Source organism: Colletotrichum aenigma (genome assembly GCF_013390185.1).
Source record: "Colletotrichum aenigma strain Cg56 chromosome Unknown KSG_Cg56_contig02, whole genome shotgun sequence".
Classification (NCBI taxonomy): domain Eukaryota; kingdom Fungi; phylum Ascomycota; class Sordariomycetes; order Glomerellales; family Glomerellaceae; genus Colletotrichum; species Colletotrichum aenigma.
This window is the reverse complement of record NW_023500908.1, coordinates 2,235,106-2,258,772: the sequence shown is the minus strand read 5'-3', so window position 1 is coordinate 2,258,772 and position 23,667 is coordinate 2,235,106. Positions and strand designations below refer to the sequence as shown.

Here is a 23,667-nt window from a genome sequence, read left to right as displayed (position 1 = left end):
CTAAACTGATTTCCTTTCGAGCAGGAGAGTTGAGGGAAGAAAGACGATGAACCGCTTTGGCAGCGTTCAGCGGCATCTCCATCAGGCCTGCAAGCTATGCTCTCCTTCCTTTCGATGAACCTGAGTTCAGGCAGATGATTCACGAATCAATTGCTAACCACTCACAATGCCCGGGAACGTGTCAGTGGAGTGGACCATCGGCAATGGTTCCAAGCGGCGGTGGAGCTCCGCAAGCTGTATGCCACCCTTACCAGCATCTGTTTCGGAGCGGTTTGGATTACAGAGCCGTCTACTTGGACTTTTATCCCGCGAACCTCTCGGAACCCGTTCGTCGCGGGTGCCGCGATAGACCGGTCTTCCCACCGCAGCTCTCCCGGTTGACCTGGGTGATTGCGGTCGGCGGCACCACGCCCGTATTGAAGCCATTCCCAACGTCCATGCCGCCCAAGCCGATCATCACCACCCAGACTGCCGGTCTACCCGTCCACATGGTCACCAAGTGACATCGCCCTAGGTTTCGTCCCGTTTGAGCCGCATCCCAGCCCGAACGATCTTCCCCCGCTGATCGCCTGCAAAATTCCCCGTGCCGAGGGGGCGATCAATCGTTCCAGCCATCGCCGGTCCCCTTGGCGTGCATCACCACGCCCATCGCGAGCAGCTCGCCTCCCCACGTGCACACCGCCGACCCGACATGCTGGCCTCGGGGAATAGGAAATAGACACCATGACACAGTCGACAGAATCCGAGGAAAAAGAGCAGTAAAAGTCGCCGCACCAAGCGCCAGAAAGCGGCCCCAGCTCGCGCCTCCCTCGCACGCCTCTTCCCGGTTGACACGTCTCAGCGCCGATGCGTCAACCTTGCCGCTCGGCCAAGTCCGGTCTCAGACTGGCATCAAAACCCACGCCGTCGTTCCACCTTCTTCCCACCCAGCGCGCTCTCGCCCTTGGCCAGAGGCCTGTCTTTATTGCTAAAGGCGCGAAAAAAGCGGTCCTTCGAACTGTTCCAGCGTCAAAAGTCGCCGTCTGGGCGTTGGCCCCTTCGTGTAGCTTCTGGAACCTTAAAACTGGCAGTTAACGCTGTTTCAAATAGATTGAATTCTGCGGCACCTGTTCGTGTTTGCTCCTTCCTCCAGTCTGCTGCCAGGGTGAGAAAGACATATTGAATGATAAATAGTAGATCATTGCCATTTGGAACGTATCACTTCCGTCCGGACTTTCTCAGACGAAAAACACAACAGTCACATTTCACGAAAACGATACCATCCCAAAAAACATCATCATGCAGATTTCAAACTTTTTGTTCCTGGCCGTCTTCGGTCTGGCGACTACCGTCGTGGTAAGCTTCATCATCCCCTCCTCCTTCTGCGCTTCAGTGATGGGCGGCTAATGCATCACAGGCCCAGCAGGGAACGTGCACGGCAAAGGGCGAGTGCCAGGCTGGCAACGTCAAGCTCTTCTGCACCTCGGGCAGCTGTGCGAAGAAGGAGGGTCAGACGTGTGAGAGGAGCGGAAATTCAGCGAACTGCCCGAAGTGAGCGGTCCTTCCCCGTCAAGAGGATGGGCAAAGGAATGGTGAAGGTCTCGAATGACATCAATCATCGATGTCTCTGGCCATTTACCTCGATTGGAGGCGATTTGAAGAACGCATGGAGTGAAGGAGTTTTTGGGGAAACTTGGAATTACGTCGAATGAGTTATGATCGCATGAGTTCCGAGTTCGTCTACGTTTAGACACAGTCGCAATATCAGTGCAGAGATGATCTGTTCTAGAACTTGTTGTGGGTCAGCACTAGTAAACTGTGTGCCCGGTGTTCAGCAACAGACGAATATGAGGGTAATATGCATTTGCGGCTTCACACGAGGTACGGTAAACTCGGAGACTTGGTGGAAGCTTTGCGAGTTCTGATGACACCCACCTAGTGGTCCGCTCCTTCTTCTAATCTTACCTGCAGCATCATGCATACTTCTTTCAGGTTGGCCCTACAGCAACGACGAAATCTCAACCCTTATTTACTAATGGCTGTTTAGAACCTTCTGTGAAGCCCGAGGCACTGGCTGAGCTTCCAGACCTTCAGGGTCACCGGATACGGCGGATACACCCAACCTCATTCAATGGTCCATTCCATGACCAACGCGACTTACCATCCATGCATGGCCAGAGGTGTTCTTCGACAACGTCGTATCAACAGAGGTCTTCAATATCTCTCTGCAAGCATGGCGTGAACGACATTTACCGTCAGCTGCTAGTAAAGGGCCAGCCGTGGCTTGGCCCGATGCGCCACCCATGTCAGCCCCAGGAGCAGTTTCCTCTGACGGAAAGTATCATTACGCCTCTGCCAGCGCATTCACTGTCTATAACGACTACATGTCTCAATTCTATCTGAAAGACAAATGGTGGCGCATATCATCTGTTCACAGAATCAGTCAGAGGATGTCCAAATGCAACGCATCTCGGCCTCGGCCTCGGCCTGTCGTTCATGTTCGCGTCGTCGAACAGTAGGAGGGATCGGCTCCCCGACGCTGAATTGCGGAAGCCGTCTTCTCCGTTGCCCCATTCCGGTTGTTCAGGGCCCCGAGGACCGAGCGGCGCACTTAGAGGGGGGAGAGGCACTAAACATCGGGCGGCGTGAGTCGCTGTGGCGTCAGAAACGTGTTCGCAGGGTTATACGCGCTTGGGTAGTAGTCGATCTATTCCAGCTTTACCCCAAATTTTACGAATATGGATATCGACATTACGTCGTGAAGGAGGTCACCATAGGCTTAATCAAGATTAATGAAACGTTGGGAAGTTGAAGGTGGTGTTGCTCTGCTGATTGCACCACGCCGTCTTGATCGACAATTGCTGTCGCTCACATGTAAGCTGCCTCTTCTACTTCTATGCATGCGTGCTGACCTCGAAATAAACTACTATCGCTTGTGCCAGACTCAAGCTATAATCGCAGCCCTAAATGGACATGCGGCCAATAGAAAGTTCTCAGCTCTCGTCAGCCATAACTTAAGGACTTCGGGGCGGCTGAATGGTCCCTCCTCATCACCACCCCGCTTCCTCCATGATGTCAACGTCACTTTAGCAATGGCCCGAGTTCCCGCAAGATTCAGTGCTTTTCCGGGGTCGAGAAGGGCCTTCCCTGAGAAAGTAGTCCCCGACATGTTGCACCGCGCTGCGCGAGGGCTAAGTACTAGCCCACGCAGCTACGTGAGACACGCTGTGCGCCCGGACATTGACGCGGAGTCATCGGCCGTCAGATATATCGGCCGCTTCACGCCTATCAACGCGTGCCACAGCATGTTGAATGTGACTGCAGGACGGGCCACAAGGGCGCACCAGCTCCTGCGGGATGGAGAAAGCTTATGCGAATCCTCCTCCACCTCTGTGGCCTTCTCCCAGCTAGCCAAGCGCGCGCCGTTTCGGCCAGCCGTAGAGGCGAGGTGTCGGCAGATCAGGTCTAGCAACGGCCGCCTAGCGAAAATGCCGTCGGGCTGAGGCTGTGAGACATTTGTGTCTCTCGGGCTTCCCCAAAAGCCTCATCTGGTGTCTGGGGGATAGTCGTCCCGATTGGTGGTGGTGGCGTACTAAGATCTGCGGCCCGATTGTTAGCGGGAACGTCCGTGGGAGTTGTCTTTGGCGCGGACGTGTTTGGCCCTGCGAGAGGATGAGGGGTCCCTGATGTTTAAGAAGAGGAAAGGGCCCTCCTGGGTGTTGGATGCATGTGTGCATCACGGTGAGCAGTCCCCGCGAACCGTTTGTCGACATGGCCCTTCACGCAGAGTATCCCGAATTTCCCCCAAAAGTCGACATCAGGGGCCAAATTTACGATGTCCTTCCGAATACCTCGTCTACCGACTGGGCTGGCGTTGATGCTAGTAAGGTGGGATTGAGCGTCGTCTCAGAGCTATCCGAAGTCCTGCAGACAAGACATCAGCCTTCCGTTGCCAAGCTCTTCACTGGCAATGCCACGGGGGCGCACTGGAAAGATACGCTTGCACTGACGGCTCATTTACGGACCTTCAATGGCAGCAAGACGGTCGCCGCCGCGCTCGTGGAGCTCAGCCACCTGCGGAGGATCACTGCGGTGGAGTTTGGTGCAGCGCAAGTAGTGAAGGCGAACGAGGAGCTGGTACGTTGCCTCTCGCGACAGAGCTGGAGAATACACGTCAGCATGACTGACCTCGAGTAGTCGTGGGTCGACGGTAGCTTCTACTTCAGCACGGAATCCCCGAGAGCTCGATGTAGAGGAAAGCTCATGCTTATCCCCGACGGGGCCGACGGCGAATGGAGGATCTGGTCCATGAGCACATGGTTGACGAACTTTGAAGACCACTTGGAGGACGAGAGTCTGTTGCGGCAGCCTTCGATACCGTTACCCGCGGACACCGACTTTCAGACCGATGTACTCGTCATCGGGGGAGGCAACGCGTGAGTGCCTACACGATAACTGATAACATTATGCTAACATGTCACAAGTGGTGTCATTCTGGCGGGAAGACTTAAGGCGCTCAACGTGGACTATGCCGTCGTCGACCGAAACAAGCAGGTTGGGGATAACTGGCGCTTGAGATATGACTGCATGCGCTTTCACACCTTCAAGTCGTTCTGCCAAACACCATACATCCGTAAGCGCCCGTAACAGCCCCCTCGCTATCTCCCATTGAAGGTTCAACACTGACTCGGATCTAACTCGCAGCATATCCCGACGAAGCGAGCGATGCTTTAACGAAAGACGAGCTGGCCGACCAGATACACGCCTTTGCTCACGAGTTTGACCTCAATCAACGGATTCTTCACCAGTCTTCGATAGTGGCCACCTCGTATGATGCAGGCAAGAAATTGTGGAGCGTGAAAATCGCTGATGGTGTACGGGGATGCGAGCGAGTGGCCACATGCCGATCCCTAGTCGTGGCGACAGGCGCTGGATTCTCAGGAGTCAACGTGCCAGATCTTCCAGGTCGTGATAAGTTCAGAGGCTCCATCGTCCACTCGACAGCGTATGAAAATGGACAACAGCTGGTAGACGCTGGCGCGAAGGTGTGTGACAGTCCACCTAATCGTGAAAGATACTATGCTAACAGTCGTACAGTCTGTGGTTGTAGTTGGCTCTGCGAATACCGCATTCGACATCATGCCTGACTGTCACAAGGCCGGCCTCCAGGCGACCATGATCCAGCGATCACCAACTTACGTTGTACCAATGTCATACTTCGCCCATCCCATGGGCCTCGGGGCGTACGAATTTCTCCCCATCGAAGACTGCGACGCTGTTGTCAGTGGAGGGCCTCTGGCAGTTGGAGGTCCTCTGCTCGCCCTTTGCCACGGCATGCAGGCGATCGAGGAGCCGTGAGTGTTTCTGCATGAGATCTGTTGATGTATCCAGCCGCTGACATACATCAGAAAACGGTACGACGAAGTACGAAGGGCCGGTCTGCAGGTCGAAGACTCACTCACAGGCGACCTTTTGATAAACCTAATCGATCGTTGTGGGGGGCATTTTGTCGACATGGGCAAGGGCATTGAGCTCATTACCACCGGCCAAGTTGGCATCCGCTCGGGGGTCGTTCCAGCAGGCTTTTCCACTGACGGCGTGATTCTAAGTGACGGCAGTGAGGTAAAGACTGACGCTGTTGTTTGGTGCACAGGCTTCGGAAATTTGGACGTGAGGAAGAGCCTCCCGGACATCCTCGGACAGGGGGCAGAGCAGATCGCAAGCAGGATGGAGTCGACGTGGGGTGTTGATGCCGAAGGAGAGACTCGTGGACTCTGGAAGCGCCAACCTGACGTGGACAACATCTACGTGTTCGCCGGTGGAACAGGCCAGCATCGATGGTTTTCGAAGGTGATTGCTTTGCAGATCAAGGGGACGCTGGAGGGAATCTTCCCTGATGCATACCGGCGCACTCCTGGGGTCGGAGAGACGACTCTTAAGGAGACTCATGGGGTTCAGTTGCACTCTAATCTGTGAATTACACAAGACGAATATAGCAGGCCCGGTACATAAGATTGAAAGACATAACTAGAAACTCATTCTAGAAATACAGGCTGAAGGTCTACATCATGATGTATCCCTTCTCCGTACATGACCCCATGCACATAACAGTCGCCAACGAGTGTATACCTCCCATCCCTAGGTATCGTTGAACCACTGCGGCGTATCAAGAAAGGCACTCTTCCACCGGCAAATATCCAAATCTCGTCTCCCGGTTGAACTCCCTCTCCTAACCCAAGTAGCCCTGAGTCCGTTATGAAAAAGGTTTGGCCGATAGTAGCTACGAAGAAGGCGTCTTGGAAGCCCGCAAAGTTGACATGTTGGCGACCTATTTCGGTCTTCTCGTCATGTCCAGTTGCGCACAGCCATTTTAGAAAGACCTCATAGCACGATGCGTCTTCAGATGTTGCGCGCCTGTCGTTGTCTGGCTCTTCGAAATCGAGAATCGTATCTCTGATGATGGTTCTCCAAAACGCATCGCCCTGAGAGCCTCCTCGTGGGTACAAATTACCGCTAGGGGAGGTGTCAGAGATGCCTGCCTCTCGCTTCCAACGAAGCAGCCCCTCTGCTTCATGCCCTTCTGAAAAAGGCTGCGATGCTGTCTTTACGAGATCTATCTTTCTCCCTCTTAGCTCCAGGTAACTTCCGTCACGTCGATACCACAGATCCAACCCCCCACAGGCTCTAAATCTGTCGCATAGGTTGATTCTCCTGGTTGTACTGTGAAAGTACCTGTCCTGGGGGTCACCTATCAGGTCAGGAACCCAAGATGGCATATCCGGGCGCCGCATCCTTGGACCAGCTAATATCATCAGACCCTCCTCAGCGCTGATGAAGAACTCGGATGCATAAGGGAAGAATTTTGCTGCTTCGCTCGTGTAGTCGGGCGTGATTCCAATGCCAGGGAAGAGACCTAATACTCCGCAGATCTTGTCGCGCGGGTCCGTCGCTTCCTTCGGCCGGAGTATCCACAAGGTTCTGCGAAGCATGGCCGTTAGTCTATTCCCATCGTGAGCCCCGTGATCGCGGTGCTGGTTGCGTATAGCGTTAAGGCCCATGTCAGCGCGTCGAATGTTCATCATTTCACCCCAAAGATCGCTTGTCATCCGCCAGGAGACGGTGAGATGACAGCAACACCCTGATGGAAGATGAGAAATGTAACTATGGTAGAAGTCCGTGATCAAGTGTCCGGGCACAGCGACATTGCCGACGACGACCTGCGAGTCCCGGGCGAGGACGAATTCTTGGACGATCCACATCCGCGACCACCACGAACAGCTCATGAGGCCCAGGAAAGCCTGCCATGCTGCGTGGTATATTTCGGCCACGACAAACTGTCCTTCTTGGTTCACTGCGAAAATCTCTTTCGAGTCCCAGTGCCCGGGTTCACCCAGTAACTGTAGGACAGTGAAGCCTGCCGCAGCCTCCGTTTCCGTGTTGTCGAAGGGTTCACGTCTGCCGAAATTCTCAATGCTAGCGTTATTTGCAACGTACCGAGGCCCGTCTTCGAGTAAACCAGGAGACCTCTCAAGGCCTTTCAAACTGTCCGAAAGGCTGTCGCCAAGCCAGATGACAACCTCAAACGCATTTTCGTAGATGTGGTTCATTATCGAGACTTGCTGGGTTCTTTCCGCGTTGTCCTTCTGATTGATACATACGGCGTCGACCCATAAAGCCACGGAAACTCTCGATTTCCGAAGCCTGCGTAGAGCATTATATAGGTTGGAAGTTACTTGAAAAGGCTGGTCGTGGAGGGTCACCGATTTGGGGTCGGCCTCGCTTCCCCAAACGTATGATAGGGCCTGGTATTGAGGCTTTGCATCGAGAGACACGACATCGAGATTCAGTCTAATGCTGTCAAACCATGCACTAGATAAAATGCGCAAGAGCCTTATTTCTCTCCTGGAAGAGTCCAGAGACTGAAACATGCTATGCATCTGGAGCTGAAAATAAGCGATTGACGAGTGAGACGACTGTAGTGCAATGAGAACAATGGTGCGGGGAAACCAATCCTGAAGCCAGATATCCTGCATACAGGCCAGTGGGTATTTTGAAAGATCCTCCCAGACTCCCATTCGCTGGCGTCGGTCACATGGGTCACTAGGGGTATTTGTGTGCGCCATTTGTAAGATCGGCTATTCATTACGAGAAAAAGTCTGGGCCAGACAGTATGATAGATCGAGAAGACTGCGGGCATATCCACCAAAAGATGACTGGATGTCACATATCAGATTAGTCTAGCTGCTGCCTTAAGCTAGTTCTTACTGTGCCCATTCGAAGTCAACATTGATGCCAGCAGTCGTCGCCCAACACTTGCGCAGAACCATACCGTAATAGCACGCAGGCATCCATTTGGAGGCCTTCATTGTTTTGTCGTCACTCATCAGGCAGCCACATCTGTATGACAATAAAGTCAGCATCATGGAACCTATGTTGAAATTCTCTTTCCAATTTCTCGCCAAGCTGAGAATTGTCTGACGATGGCAAGCCTTGAGAATGCGGAAGATGTTCGCCTCAGAGTATGGTCATGGATGAGCGCGACCGTTTATAAGCCAGTATCATTGAAGTCGTTAACGGGCGGCCAAGCCAATTTCACTTACCACGCGGAATTGGAGCGAGGAACAAAAGACGACAACGACCACCGTGAAGCCGTTTACGAAGTTCTTGTCAAACATGGAGAACCATACATGGCCAGGCATCCTAGCAACGCAATCACGATCGAACGCTGCGTACGTTGATCAACCTCTTCTGATGCCACACTAACCTTGTGCAGTCCGCTGAAGTAGCTTGTCTGAAGTACCTTCACTCAATCGAGGCTACTCTGCAGGCATCCGAGAATGCCACGTATATTGTGAGAACGCCGAAGTTTTACCTTTACGATGACAAAACCAAAACACAGATTCAAGAGTATCTGCCAGGGAGTCTGGATCTGAAAAGCATTGTACTGAAGAGCTGCGAGGAACCTCTTGCCGTGCTACTGAAGCAACACTACCTTCACATCGGTAGAGCGTTGGCAGAGTACATAAGCCAATTTCACCAGAACACAAGCCCGGTAGCTCGGGTCCACGCAGATGAGGGAACCAGTCCTCACCTGTCGACTCTTCACGAGGCAATCAGCCGTAGCAATGAAATGCAGGATCTGAAGCTCATGGTCAACTATGACTGGCTGCTGGACCGTGTTGAGCAGTTTCCAGACATCTTGAAAGGCGCAAAAGGTGTTTTCGTGCGTCTAAGAGAGCAGGGTATCGACGAGCTGAAGAACAGGTCCGCGGCGTCGACGGTCATCCATGGAGACTTTTGCCCACAGAAGTAAGTCGGCGCCTCACAAACATCTGGAATCGGACATTGACCAAGGACCAGCATACTGATTCGTGACGAGTCACTTCAGGATGGAAAAGAGACTGGCCTGTTTGTTGTGGACTGGGAAAATGCCCAAATCGGTGTGCCCGCTATGGATCACGGCGAAATGATCGGAGAACTCTACTCAACCTGGCTTTACGATGGCTCCAATGCAGGCATTCACGTCATTGAAGGGTATGCTGCAGGTTTGGGACCTCTACCGGTAGACGTTGCCCTTCGCATTGCTGCTCAGGTGGGCGTGCATCTCCTCAGTTTTGGCACACTTGCACAAGACAAGTCCGAGTTACAGATCGGCCACGTCGCACGGGAGGGGAGAGACATCATCGTCAACTCTTGCAAAAAGAACCAGGCATGGTTCAAAGACCACGTTCTCCGGTGTCTATTCACGCGCTAAAGCACTCGTCGGACAGACAGTATCAAATCTGCTGAGACTTTCCTATCCACCTCAAAACTTTATTGCTCTTGGCTTGAAATATCATAAGCTCGTAGCAGATGAATTTCAATACTCTTTCGCAATGATTTCGGCAGCCTGCTCAGCAAGAGCGAATGTGGCCACTTGAAGATGAGCAGAGATAACGACCAGAAAGACTGACGCATCCACAACACGCAGGCCTTGCACCCCTTTGACCTTGAGATCGCCATCAACTACCTTTCCCATCGCTACTGAGCCCATCGGATGATGAACGGATCTAGCGTCAGTTAGTTACTGCTCTTCAACAACAGATCAAGTCACATTACCGAGCAGCAGCACAGATCCTTGCGTCGATGTACTCATCAGTCGAGTTAACAGTGTACGGCTCTTCAAACCCTGCCGGGACTGCTTCACCGTTGAGGATCTCACGGCCAAGAACTGTTTTGTCGCTGCCAGCAAAAGCAATTTCCTGACGAATACCCTCACGTACGATGTAGCGATCGACGGCAGTCGCGAGATAATTGGGGTCGATCAGGGGCGAGTCAGTAATGTTTCCGGACGCAAGCTTGATAGAGCCCCGCGAAGTCGGCAAGATGAAAATGCCGGAGATTGCGACTTTTGAACCGTCGGTAGACCCAGAGTAGAGGAAGAAGTGTTCGAAGAAGGTACGTTCTTGCTTCAAGAGAGGATGATCGGGGCCGGGTGCGGCACCCTCATCTTCTTCAATAGCTTTGGCGAGTCCCTCCTTTGGTACACTGGAGCAGACGACGAAGTCTGTGGCGGTCCCCCAGCCGTACTGTTCCGCTGTCGGAAATTCGGGAGATCCTACCGCCCAGCCTTCCTCAGGGTTCTTGACATTCCAGGACGACGGAGACAGGAAGTGATCGGCATAGTTCTTGCAAATTTCAGGAGCATCAAGCTTCACGTCAACGCCCACCGCCTCAAGCTCATCACGGGGCCCGATGCCTAAGGTTCCTTGTCAACAATTGCCAACGCATTGCCTGAAGCACTTAACGTACCTGAGAGCATCAAAAGCTGCGGAGTGTGAACTGCACCGGCTGAGAAAATAGTCTGCCGACCTAAAATATGGGTTCCGTTCGCTAGCTCAATACCTGTGGCTATCAGCCCCTCAGTCGTGTTAGAAAGGAGGACCTTGGCGACTTGTGTATCCGTTAGCACTGTCGCATCTTCTAGGGAGTAAACTGCGGCGGCAATCTCCCGTCGACCATTGGTCTTGTTCTCAGTGTACTCGGCAACACCAAGAGGGTTCCCGGCATTGCCATCAAACAATGAAATGGGTTCAACGCCAATTTCGTGCCACGACTGCAGCACCTTCTCACGAAGAGGGAATGGTCGCTTTGTGGATGTGACGGACTGTATTCCCACTGGCCCGTCATAACCATGCTGATCCGAGTTGATCGTAGAATTCCAGAAGGTCTCCGCTTTCTTCATGTATGGTAAGAGTCCATCGTAGGTCCAACGGTCATCATCAACAGCTTCACCCCAGAGGTCGTAGTCAACCTTGTCACCCCGGGTCCACAGGCCTTGGTTTGAGGTCAGTGTGGTTTGAAAATACCCTGCAAAAGGAGGTTCGTACCCATATTGATGACAGTTCCGCCGCCCAGAGCCTTTCCTTGGGCGAGGGTGATGGACCGGTTATCCACGTGCACCTGAGGAACGGAAGCGAGCTTCCAGTCGAAATCTCCGCCAATAGTGTTTGTGGAGTTAGGCCAGACGATATCTTGCCGATCGTTGGCGTTGGGCCCAGCTTCCACAACGAGGATCTTGAGCTCTGGACGATACCCCGCAAGGCGGTTGGAAATGACCGACCCGGCGAGGCCGCCTCCTACGACGATCACATCCCAAATCATATCGGCTGGAAAAGGAACCGGTAGCCTATGATCCCGTCGGATCGGCTCATACATGCCAGTGAAAACTTCGCTTGAAACGACATCGCACGGAGGGAGCCATCAGCCTTATGTGTTCTGGCTTATGAATAGACATCACAGCAGGCTGAGACCGCATCCCAGAAGCGTGATATCTCCGCATTCTGCGCCGCACTTGGAAATTGGAGAAGCATCGGAGCAGATTCCGCTCGTACAACAAGACCCACAAATTGCCAACCGTAAGCTCTGCACGTTTCTTACCCAATTGGCTACGCAGCCTGGATCGTGGGACGATGTTCCTCGGAGTTGGTGCATGCCCAGGCGTAGAAGAGAACCAGCGTTGCAATTTCGCCCGAAACCCGTCGTATCCCCGAAATGAGTGTCCGGGATGACAATCCGCTGGCCGGACCGTCCCGCTGGATTGAATTGATCCGTGGTTGATCTATGCTGTGTTCGGGGACATATTTTTGCGAACAAGGTCAGAGGCATTTCAACCTCATGGAACTGGAGTTGAAAGCCTTCGGGGAATGGACACCGCTTGTGCCGAACCAAGGTCGCATCGTTCGCTTCCCTCGTAGCGGTCAGTCGACACGTTGACGATCCAACAGGACTGTTGCATGACCATGGATCAATCGACCAGGCCCCTTGTCAAAAGGCAGGGGAAGATTTTGGCCCCCACCAAAAACCTCCAATACTGGCATATTAATTGGTCCGCGTAATCAGAGCTGTCGTTCTGGAGAGACTGTTGGCTCTAATTTGCAAAGACTCTTCTAGACGAGACGCGAGCCCCTGGCCATGAAAGCCGATTTTCCGTCATCAATTTTTTCTTTCTTTGCATCTTCTGCCCTCGGCTGTTTTTGTGGATAGCAGCATGCCGAAGGAGCAACCGGGCCAAGCAAGTATCGTAGGCTTCAAGTGGTGACTATGATTTGATCACTTCCTGCCAGAATGCTGGCTATCCCCGGCCGATGACGTCTCAACTTCATAAGTCATATCCTTTCGGATCCCCCGAATAGGCACAGTGCTGTCCTTGTCCGACCCATTGTCCTCCTCTAGACGCGTCCAATCGCCTTGGTCGGCTTCATCGATCTCAAAGTTAGACTTCATGCCCTTCCGACCCCTGATCTTTGACGTCCCTCCAGAGCCACCGATTGTCACAAGCCCGGCTGATGGTGGCTGCAGTCCGATGGAACCCTCAGTGCCTCTGGTTGTAGCTCGCGGTGCTCGATGTCGCATAACGAACTGGCGCAGGGCGGGGAGAGATCCTGCAATCAAGCCGATGGCAGTCTCGACGTTGGACCATAGAGGAATGTTGCCAATGTGATCTACGGCGCGAACGAAGTTAGTAAAACGATTGTCAACCAAGTATTGCAATAGACTTACAAGCAAGATCGTCGAGCGGACGATTGTAATGGTCGATATAAGGGGTTCTGATCATTGTCGACACTGAAGCACTTGAGGGAGATCAGAGTTAGTCGGTTGACGAAGAACCTCTAAGGGATGACTTACAAAGAACCGAAAGAGAGGAAAGTTGCAACCATGATCTTCGTTGAAAGCCTCATCTGCGTCTGCATGAGAATGATAGCCGGGAGAACCGCACAAGCCAGATCCGTCGCAATGGTGCTGGCTGTTGACGTGTATGACAGGCCCAACATAGAGGTGACAGGGGAACATTCCCCGCGACCATCTGCTATAAGGCTTGCGTCCCAGTTTGCCTCGACTGGTCGACAGAGTAGCAATATGCCGATGAAAGTCGTGAGAAATGTGGCGATGATGAGCCCAAGCAGAACGTAGACTGCAACGCGCAACTTTGGCATTGTGGTGGCAATCCGTAGAGTGGTGATGCAGATGGAGGACTTGACAAGACATAATGCTATGACGTATAGCAACATCCATATCATCAAGTACTTGATGGACTCAACCATCATCGTCGCGCTAAGGTCGGCATTGCGTCTACCCAACCCGCTGAGGGCACCCACGCATGCAAGAGCAACATCTGCGAGATAGACAATCTAGGCATCAGTACTAGTCAGTTTCGAGCAAGCGCGTGTTGTCAAACCTCCAGCTTCTAACTTACCAACCCACTCAGCATCAAGCCATCGTCGAAGCTGAAGTTTCTCTCCTTGAGTCGGAAATATGTGCGTGCCCCCACCACCACTAGCGAGACTATGCCGCCAACAATGGATACAACAAAAAGGCTGAGGCCTGTGCCCTCGAGGTGGTCGACAAAACGCTGCGTTGGATCCAAGGTCGTCATCTTGTTGTTGTCAGTCGCATGGCCTATCCTTTCGGTTCAGAGATATATCAAGGATTTAGCTTGGAGACGTTCAAGAAAGTGGCCAAACAGCCGTATGTATGTTGGTGAGCGCGCGTGGGAAATTCCGCTCAAGAAACAAGAAATGGTAAGAGCAATATAATAACCTTGTCACTTAACCGAGAAGGAATTGATGCCGACTGCCAATGGATGCATGAGCTTTCTCAAACAATATGCAACACGTGATATCCCAGCCGCCTGGTGAGCTGAGCTCGCCGCAACGAGCTGCCATCCCAAAGCTGCGCACTCGTGTCGATCGACAGCAGAAAAATCCGAGATGATCATTTCCCAACCTAGTAGGACCCTCTCGAACCCCTGACAGACCCCTGAAGAAAACGTTGAAGAAACCCCACTTGTGGGGTATCATGCTCCAGGGCAGTGCCAGGGCTGGTTGGCAAGTTCCTCATCTCCATCACTGTGAGAGGACGCTCAGGGTGAAGTGAAAACGGAGCCGTGAGGCAATTCTTTGCGGGATGGGCAGGTAACGTACGTTTGCCCCCTTTTCAACGGATGCTCAGCGGTGGAAAGAATACTACGCTGGACGCCGCGTTCATACCTCTTCTTCAAGGCCCTCAAATCGAAAGAGAAGACTGAGCCATTCACGTCTCTAACGTTGCTAGAAAGGACCCTCACTAGGCAGAATATCCTGCGGCTTTCTCATGATCTAGCCCCCACGAACCAGTTCATTAGCGAGGAAAAAGTGATGATCCTGCCAATTTGATCACATCCCCGCACCCTTCGTACCATGGTCCACCCACAGACAATGGGGAACCACTTGACAGTTCCTCTTTTAGGAACCCTTCGACATGGGAACGAGCTTCAGGTCGGAGGCATATGCCACAACTGGTTTAGAGCATCCGCTCTGGACCCGGAAATGGGGACGCAGCAGACAGGGTCGTGGGTAAAACGTTCCGGCTGTCATATCTCCCTCCTGCTTTCCTTAATTACCATGGTCCCGGATCCCTTGTTACGAAGTGGTAGTTGAACTCTGCATGCCGTTGTGAGCAGACTCTTGTTGGAAACCACAGCATACTATCCACCGCACGAATCGCTCCCGTGCGTAACATCAGACACCATGACTGCCACAGAAATCACCGTTCCAATCACCCAAGCCCCTCCGTACAAGGTGCACGAGGGAAAGACCGCTGTCATCACGGGTGGCGCGAGAAGTGAGATCATTCCTTGTTGATACTACCCGGAGGACTTTGCTGACAGGATAAACAAGGCATCGGTGCCTCCATCGCCCAGAACCTCGCCTCCAAGGGTGCCAACGTGGTCATTATCTACCTGAACGAATCTTCCGACGAGCCTGCCGCCACCCTCGCCGCCCAGCTCTCAAAAGCACACAATGTCAAGGCCGTTCCTGTCCGCGCCGACTTCAGCACGCCTGAGGGCTGCACCAAGATTATCGAGACCGTGAAGAGCGACCTGCCGCCCAATGCCAAGACAGGGAAGCCCCAGGTTGACATCCTCGTCAACTGCGCCGCCCTCTTCCACGCCATGCCCCTCGAGGCCGTCAACATCGAGGACTTCCATAAGGTCTACTCCATCAACGTCCTGGGCCCCATTCTCCTCACCCAGGCCGTCAAGCCACTTCTCCCCAACGACCGCTCGGGCCGCATCGTCAACGTTTCGAGTATCGGCTCCAAGGTGGGCCTCGAGTACCTGACGCTGTACGGAGGCAGCAAGGGTGCCCTCGAGGCGATGACGCGCACCTGGGCCCGCGAGCTGAAGGAGCACTGCACCGTCAACTCTTGCAACCCCAGCTCCACCATGACGGACATGCTCCGTGGTGCCTCTGATGATGCCAAGAAGGCCATTTCAATGTGGTACCCCCTCACGCCGCTGTGCGGAATCCGGGAGTGGGATACCGAGGAGCAGAAGGAGATGGCCGAGAAGTACGGCGGTCGCGCGGGATATGCCGAGGAGATTGCTGGCATTGTTGGTATGATCTGCTCACCTGAGAGCGGATGGATGACAGGATGCCTGGTCAGTGCCAACGGAGGTCAATGGATGGCCAGCTAAGCGCGTCATGCGACAGAAGAAATAGCCATTTCAATACTACTTTGATCACAGCATTGATCGGTTGCCACGCGCACAAAAGTACGGTCAAACTGCATCATACCCGTACCGAAACCTACCTTTATCATTTTGAATGTGATCACAGCCGCATAGGGAAGACATCTGCATGAATATGCCTTGGGCAACTGCGGGTTATGTGTCTCATCGCTACAATGATGAGTTTGCGTTTCAAATACACTCCATGTGCAGTGATATTATGCTTGCAACAATTTTTTCCAAAGTCCTGCATCATGAGATTGTGTCTGTGTATCAATCTCTTCATTTATTAGGGTGCTGCCAAAGCATTCAACTCCACTTGCAGTATTCGTCCTTTCATCTCAGTTGTCTTTGATAGCCTCTTACTTATGTCTATGCTTAAGTCCGTTTCCAGCCATCTTAATTACAATTTAAAGGCATATGAACTATACACCTATATTTTTCTTTATCAGGAAGGAATTACTTACCTTTATTACAGCTCTATTATAAGAGTCTATCGGGATTGAGCTAGGTACCCTTAGACGGTGTTATGCAAACCTCCACCTATCACCGTGGAAGTCTAGATAGGTGGAACTCAGATGATGGCTGACCTATAGAAAGTTATAGCTGGTGAAGAGTCTTCAAAATAGTAAGTATCTTCTCAGTTGTAAATGTAGATAAACACGCTCTTGCGTTCCTGTATGTCTTGGTTTTCTCGGCCTGCGCTCCATGCGAAAGGGACTGCGAGAAAAATGGTTGAAACCCCGAGTCTCAGGCGTAAAGATTGGCGCTTTCTTCGAGCATAGAGGCCTCGATTGAAGCAGTCCGCGTGTCAGCAGTCGTGTCCCCGGCCCCTTCGCTAAAACGGTTGAACAAGCAGCAGTATGTTGAATAGACACATTAAACCTAAGAAAGCTTCAGTTCAACGGGCAAGGTCTTTCAGATGCGTCATGATGAGACGCCACCTAGCCGTCGCGGAGCCACACTTATATATGCACACACTATGTGTAGAAAGTACTTTTCGAGGAATCCAGCCAAGATTCACGGCTCAAAGGACCTCCGTAATTTGATGTTAACTCACGCTTCTGGTGTACACGCACGGCTCCGTGGCGGTCGGTCCGGGGCCGGAGACTTAACGGACTCTCTGGCTGATGGTCGCCCGACAGTCCGTTAGCTGACTTGACTTGAACAGCCTGAGGCTCATGTCAATATGCACCGCATGTAGGAAAACACTAACTTAACCACTACTATGCCAAGGTCCAACTAGTTTTGGGAAACGTCGGATCTCCTACTAAAGTGAGATTGTGAGCCCACGAAATCATATTTTGAGCCCTTATGTCCACATCAGGTTGTCTTCTCGCAGCTCCCTCACCGTCAAAGGCTTTAGCGTCTGACATGATCATGGAGGTGCTATTTCTCGATCTGTCGAAGCTAGGCTCGGTCCTTCAGGGCTCGCCTTGGTCTAGAGCGGAAGCACACAGTCGGAATGCACCCCAAGGTCTGTCTCTGAAATGCATAAGTCTGCATTGACACTTTCCCACGAGTTGAACCAAGTTAGCGGCAGGTTGTTACTATCGGAGCCAATCATCGCATTCGCGTAGTCCGATTGCCTAATGAGCTCGGGCTCTGAAATTGGCTCACCGGTCAGAAATTCAGAATCATCCGTGTTTGTATGAGCAAGCGGGATTGCGGGTCCAGCAAACATGCATAATGCATGCTTCCTTTCTCAGGTAGTACTACGGCAGGGTCACGCAGCTCATTCGGCAATGGGCTTGATATTTGTGGTTTCTATCATTATCCCACCCTCTGCAACAGTACATGTACTATCGCTGATATGACGAGCGCCCTGGAGCATCTTCCATCCTTGACCAAAAGATTGAAAGAAGTGGTAGTAAGCACAGGATCTTAGCAGCGCCAAACGTCTTGCCAAACGACGATGTGGTGAGGTCACAAAGTTCAAGGGTGTCACCAACACTAGCGTGTGCTGGGGAACAGGGAGGAAATTTGCAGCAAGATTCTGGACCAAAGGATCAGGTAAAAGTATTATGTCTACGTACCGGCACTCACGACAGAACGAGGCTCGGCACGTTGTTGTTTTCCCCCAATCCAACGCGTTTCCCGTCTACCAAGCCAGAGGTGTCGATCTGCGCCGCATACTGACACCGCTTCTTTTCTCTTCTGCGTCTGCGATCTTTTTGTCTATTTTGAAAGCAGCTTCGTGTAGTTTGTAATTAACTCTTTACTGGGATCTACACAGCGTACTAAGAAAACTCAAGCCAGCCTGCTACCTCATCTCTATGCTAAGTCTGAATGAAGCTGCTGGTAGCCAGCACGCCAGCCCTCCCAGTCCTCCATACGCAAGATGGAATCGACTGTCATTGATCCACGGAAAGTCCGTTTGAATATTGGCTTTCATCATGTCCCAGAATCCTGCCCAATAGTTGTCCCTATAGAACGCAGTCGCCTTCTCCCCAAGCCGAAGCCATGAGACCCACTTGGAAGCAAAGGGCAAGGGTATCATCAATACCACCAACACGTTCAAATAGTGCATCGACAAACTTCTCCTTATTGCAACGCGTTTAGTGAAGGGAAGAAGGAGGGCGACATGTAGGTCGCCGACACTAGCGTGTTCCGGGGAACAAGGAACTCACTTACCAACGCATCGGACATCCAGAGAGGTAAACGTTGAGGCTCATCGATTACCACGATGTCGGCGTATCAAGAGACGATCCGAGAGAGAGGGGAATCTTAGCTTGCCATGCTGTAAACGAGACCCTGGATGATGGCTGTGCTTAGACGCTCCGTTTGACACCTTGCAGCATTCCTCAACGATTGGTGCAATTCTTATTCCTGTCATTTGCTTCATCCCGCGTTCAGAAGTCCCTCGTGGCTGCGCAAAACATGTCTGGCGAAAAAAGCAAACGTTTTCCCTCAAGTGAGGCAAGGTAAGCCTGCGGCTGGTCAGGCGGCGGGCGTGGATCCGCCGCATGGGTATTGCGCGCCCTATGATAACAAACGGAACAGGGCAGGGATATGTGCAAATTCACCACCTAGCACGCTGTCGGTGGACAACTTCCGCTTGGGGTAAACCCTCCGTGACGGAGCCCGCATGCCTCGAAGTCTCAATTTCTCGACCGTCACTTTTGCAGAGTGCATTGGTGCGTGTAAGTGGCGTGGCCAGGAGAACAGACACTTTCCAGACATCTCTGAGGAAATAGAGAAAAGATTATCCGTATGCAGTCACTAATCGAGGGCGCGAGTAACATCAGTTGCACAGAGATGCATAGGTCACACAGCGTAGGAATAGCCCTTAGGCCGCCCATCTCCGCCGGTTTCGGAGTACGACTCGTCATACGAGTATTTACGTGTATCTGTGATCCAATACTCATGCACTCTGCATAACAGGCATATCGGACAAAAATACGACAATAATCAGGCCCAATGAGTACATTAACTACATCGTCACAACGAGGAAACCTAGTATCAGAGGGGGCTGCAAATCGGCCACCATATTGGCATAAATTACTTGCGTATACTGCCTAATCCATAATTACCGCACACAGCATTATATCGCCAGGATCAAGCGCAGTGCCCAGCAAATCCTCATGGTAGCTTGGCCGCCCAGCCACGGTTAAAGTCGACATGGGACACATATCAGTTCGGCAATGCTTACACACTCTTCCCGTTCACAGGCTGTCCCGACGTCAGCAACCTGCTATGTTGTCCTCAAGACATAAGATACAGCTTGTCTCACACTTTCCCTGGCCTCCTTGTATGACGGTGTATCTTTCGCACCCGAGCTTGTCACGACTGGCTTGGCTCTCTTGGTTGGAGTGAAGGGGAGGCGTGCCATAGGAGCCATTTGCCGGGTCCGCTTCATCATGCGCTTCGCCTGCGGTGTTCCTTCGGGCACTGGTGCGGCCTCTTCCACTTGCGGTGAGGTTGCGGCACTAGAACAAGCGACCAACTGATCGTCGTCTGTCAGAGCCAAACCACGGTGAGCATCGTCGATCTTACCATTCCCGTCGTAGATCAAGTAGCAGTTTGCCGTTCGGTCGAAGTAGAGTTCGAGGTGTAAGACGGGGACCTCTGTTGAGACCTCTCCAAGCCGACGTCTCGACAGCTGTAAGAACATGCGCTCTCCATCGTGACCTTGCCGGACGCTGTCGACAGTGAATCGCCATGTTCCTTTCTTGGGGATGGGAAGTTCCACAACGTCATAACATTGGTCGTGGGCCAATAGTAAGCCCGCCTTGTTTCCACGGCCATGGAATGGGTCGCAGATGATCTTGAGTCTGTCTGTGCCCGACGTCGTGATATCTGCAGAATGGTGCTTCTGAAATGACATAATGTTAGTTCTAAATAACTACAAGTTGCATGGGGGTTCTCGTACCTGGTTGAAAAGGATAGCAGCAGTGTCATCCCAGACCTCGTTGTTACTAGCGACTCTGTCGCCAGAACCCTGTTTAGGCACATACAAGTCGCGTTGCAGCATCTGAATGCCAAATGCCGCGCCGTTGCTCATGTACTCATTAACCGTTATTGGCTTGGAAGTGGCCAATGCGGCACCTCGGGCGACGTTGAAGGCTCTGTTGGAAAGCGCCCAGGGGAGCGTCGGTCAGTAATCTTATGGTATGGGGATGCCGTGGAATGAGAAGATGACTTACGGGCTGCCATTTGCTGTATCATAAGCGAAGATGGGCTTGAACCTTAGCCCTGCGTCTTTGCAGTACTGTCGGAGACGTCTCTGAACCTCGAAGTGCCTTGCACTGCCCCCAGTCACCACCACTCTGCACTGATGAGACGCGCCATATAGCCGCCCAAGGTCATTGATGTGTTGCTGAGCCATGTCTAGAGGAGCTTTCATAGCTGCCTCAAAAGTGGCTTTGACATCCGACTCAGGAATTAAGACCGGGATAGAGTCTGAGATGTTAGCATGTAGTCTCATCTCCCGAAATGTTTCGACGCCAGATTCGGCAATCTGCTGATGAAAACTTTCCAGGAGTTGGGCACGTAAATTTTCATCGAGAAAGGACTTCTTCCTGTCTGGTCCGTCGGGTTTCAGCGTTCCTTCGGTGCAAAACTCGCTGATGTAGGATTCCCAGTGCTCGGTACCACCGCCAGCCCCTGAATGTTGTCGTTGGTCAGCAACGTCAAGCCCATTTGCCAGCCCGCGTGTCAGAGTTTCTGAGTACTTCACACAGAATCTAAACTTCCAGCTTACCGAATGGATCCCCGAGTCTGAAGAATGCTGCCGCGTCTACACATGGAGATGCTCTGGCTCTGAAGGGGCAACCGCTCTGTTGAATTGATCAGCATTTTTCGCATTAGACTAGACGTAAACTAACCATGCTGAATCCTCCAAAGTCCAGGCCGAGTATTGTAGTGTCTGCGGTCTTGGGGAAGATAGCTCGATACTTCTGTGCGTTATGCATCAAATAGTGCGCAAATGCTTCGACCTCGGTATGGAAATAGAGATTGCACTCAAGAACCTGCTGTATCGCTTTGGAGGTGAAGGCGCCCTTCAGAAGGGCCTTGTACTCATCCTGCTCATCATATGTCCAGGTAGCTGGAACAGACACGCCAAGCCCAGTGACTTGCCAACCTTCCGACTTACATTTTTCTTCGACCCCCTTGGCCACAATCCTGACGATAGACTTCAATCCGTCTTTGCAGCGTTTCTTGAAATCGTCTCTCCGAAAGCATCCGTCCAGTTCGGCTCGAAGAGGGTGATTGGAGTCCAACCCTTTGCCGTCCCCGAAGATCCACTTGACCAAAACCTGTCGGCGCCCACGACACTGGGCGTCTGGACTGTATACTGGACCGCCATCGAAAGGGGTTATTGTTGGCTTGATCTGGCCTCCACCATAGCGCTTGGTTTCCCAAGCTGGGCTATTCTTGCACCAGAGCTGATCGAAAATGTGGTCATCTCCGATCCGACGATAGAACATCACCCGCACGCCGGTGCTACCTAAATCGATTCCCAGAGTACTCCAACATCAACTGTGAGCTAATTGCGATGAGGTTTAATGTGTTCGATGCATACTCACACCTCCTTCGACTGGGCAGCCATGATGTGTTTGGACGGGGTACTTGTCCCGATTAGACGTGGATGGTGTGATGTGGGTTAGATACAGATCGATGGGAGGATGCTGGATGTATTGACGATGGCGCGGAGTGGGATGTGCGTAAATAATGGAAAAGGGGCATATACCAGCTCTGCGATGCTGCAAGAAGTTATGCAATGGAATGTGCAAGTCGGAGCAAACGGATGTATCATCCGGCATGCATGTGTGACTCCCAAAACAGTGATCAACCGTTCAGCCACAGGTCAGAGCCTTGAAGCTGACTACAGCAAGACACCAGATAATTGTCGGGAATGGAGGGGCATGAGGCTATTGTACTGCCAGCCGATCGACCCTGATCGCTCTGAAGTCACTGAGATGGGTGATACTGTCCTATTTGATACGTACGAGTCGAGGGAGGCGTGATTCTACTTAAGGGGATTGGTATCAGTCATGGCGCCTGGACATCGGAAAGCGTTTGTAACCTGTCGCGGCTTGCTGTAACCGGGCTGCCACTTGACTGGCTGTGTTGGAGACCGATGGGTACTTCGTAACAAAGACTGGTAGCCATGGATTAGTGTCAGTACATGATGCATGGACTAGGGTTCGCAAGCAAACATCCGCAAGACAGCCGAAAGTGGTTACATGCAGGCCTGAGCATGGCCCACAGGCATGCTCGACCAACAATCACACAGCCGCCCGGTTTCCCTGGCTCTGCTCAATTTTCTCAAGTTGGTCTGGCTCACACACACTGCCTACAGGAAGTTCATTGTTGCCACCTGGCTGAACAAAACAACATCCGACGTTGAAGTAATCACGTCGACAAGTTAAGAACGACTGCTCTAGCAGCACCTCTGTATTTTGTACAGGTCATCATCGACAGCTCACAATATTACAAGAAGAACAATTTAACCTAGCGTCATTTTGAGGTGCTATCCTCGCTAGCAACGCCCCTATGTCATCATATGTCACCCGGCTCCGTACGCTTGTCTCCTCCTCCGCCTTGATCGTGGCTTGTGTTGTTTCCGGGTACTTCTACCTTCTTTCGCAACTCCCTGACTGTTGTGCCACCATTTCCGCCCTTTCTCTTAGATTGGCACTGCTCTTTGCCATTTTGTGTTGATATTTCGAGCGGCTCATCTCGAGACTCACCTTGACGCGTCGATACGGCAGAGAGAGTATCTACCTGGCGAGCTACATCTGCTTTGGAGTTGGCCGTAATCTCCCGATTCTTGTGAGAGCTAATCCCCGAAAAAGGTCTGCCTCCTACGCATTGATCAGACAATGGCCATGGCTTGTATCAAAATAGAGCAGGAGACGGGGAAATCGTTTCGAAGGTTTTGACTTCCGCTTTCCAACGGCACCCTCAAGTTCGTCCCGCTGGACGACCACGTATGTCTCATCACCGAAGTCCTCCAGGTTTAGCGTGAACTTCCAGTGCCCAGACCGCGGTTCTAGGAGGTCTATGGAGTCATAGCATGAACTCACCGGGACGAAATCCCATTAGCCGTCCTTGGCTTGCACAGATGGATGACAGACGATCCGTAGCTTCCCCCTTTCGTCATATGCACGTCTGTTGGCCTGCTCATATTCCAGAAGAGGGTATTGGCAGCT

At 52.2% G+C, this 23,667-nt stretch overlaps 7 protein-coding genes across 7 annotated transcripts; 4 read left to right on the top strand and 3 right to left on the bottom strand.

Moving 5' to 3' along the window:
* Nucleotides 1-1,278: 1,278 nt before the first annotated feature.
* On the top strand, nt 1,279-1,534 carry CGCA056_v002658 (uncharacterized protein; the record flags this gene model as incomplete). The annotated part of the gene is made up of 2 exons (XM_037317915.1): nt 1,279-1,335; nt 1,397-1,534. 2 exons carry the CDS (start codon nt 1,279-1,281, stop codon nt 1,532-1,534), a joined length of 195 nt encoding a protein of 64 aa, XP_037182497.1.
* Nucleotides 1,535-3,750: 2,216 nt separating this feature from the next.
* Nucleotides 3,751-5,955, top strand: YUC3 (putative indole-3-pyruvate monooxygenase YUCCA3; the record flags this gene model as incomplete). Its single annotated transcript, XM_037317914.1, has 6 exons — nt 3,751-4,116; nt 4,177-4,415; nt 4,464-4,612; nt 4,684-5,024; nt 5,077-5,333; nt 5,388-5,955. The coding sequence occupies 6 exons, from the start codon at nt 3,751-3,753 to the stop codon at nt 5,953-5,955; spliced, it is 1,920 nt and encodes a 639-aa protein (XP_037182494.1).
* Nucleotides 5,956-8,459: 2,504 nt separating this feature from the next.
* CGCA056_v002656 (uncharacterized protein) lies at nt 8,460-9,733 on the top strand (the record flags this gene model as incomplete). Its single annotated transcript, XM_037317913.1, has 3 exons — nt 8,460-8,708; nt 8,753-9,288; nt 9,340-9,733. The coding sequence occupies 3 exons, from the start codon at nt 8,460-8,462 to the stop codon at nt 9,731-9,733; spliced, it is 1,179 nt and encodes a 392-aa protein (XP_037182493.1).
* Nucleotides 9,734-9,838: 105 nt separating this feature from the next.
* Nucleotides 9,839-11,622, bottom strand: pdh3 (Pyranose dehydrogenase 3; the record flags this gene model as incomplete). Its single annotated transcript, XM_037317912.1, has 4 exons — nt 9,839-10,028; nt 10,078-10,717; nt 10,771-11,295; nt 11,349-11,622. 4 exons carry the CDS (start codon nt 11,620-11,622, stop codon nt 9,839-9,841), a joined length of 1,629 nt encoding a protein of 542 aa, XP_037182492.1.
* Nucleotides 11,623-12,570: 948 nt separating this feature from the next.
* CGCA056_v002654 (uncharacterized protein) lies at nt 12,571-13,894 on the bottom strand (the record flags this gene model as incomplete). Its single annotated transcript, XM_037317911.1, has 4 exons — nt 12,571-12,962; nt 13,021-13,091; nt 13,147-13,649; nt 13,715-13,894. 4 exons carry the CDS (start codon nt 13,892-13,894, stop codon nt 12,571-12,573), a joined length of 1,146 nt encoding a protein of 381 aa, XP_037182491.1.
* A 1,132-nt stretch (nt 13,895-15,026) lies between these two features.
* Nucleotides 15,027-15,976, top strand: lxr4-2 (L-xylo-3-hexulose reductase; the record flags this gene model as incomplete). Its single annotated transcript, XM_037317910.1, has 2 exons — nt 15,027-15,120; nt 15,177-15,976. The coding sequence occupies 2 exons, from the start codon at nt 15,027-15,029 to the stop codon at nt 15,974-15,976; spliced, it is 894 nt and encodes a 297-aa protein (XP_037182979.1).
* Nucleotides 15,977-19,657: 3,681 nt separating this feature from the next.
* CGCA056_v002652 (uncharacterized protein) lies at nt 19,658-22,061 on the bottom strand (the record flags this gene model as incomplete). The annotated part of the gene is made up of 7 exons (XM_037317909.1): nt 19,658-19,681; nt 19,743-20,324; nt 20,382-20,577; nt 20,656-21,115; nt 21,213-21,288; nt 21,337-21,979; nt 22,039-22,061. The coding sequence occupies 7 exons, from the start codon at nt 22,059-22,061 to the stop codon at nt 19,658-19,660; spliced, it is 2,004 nt and encodes a 667-aa protein (XP_037182978.1).
* Nucleotides 22,062-23,667: the final 1,606 nt, after the last annotated feature.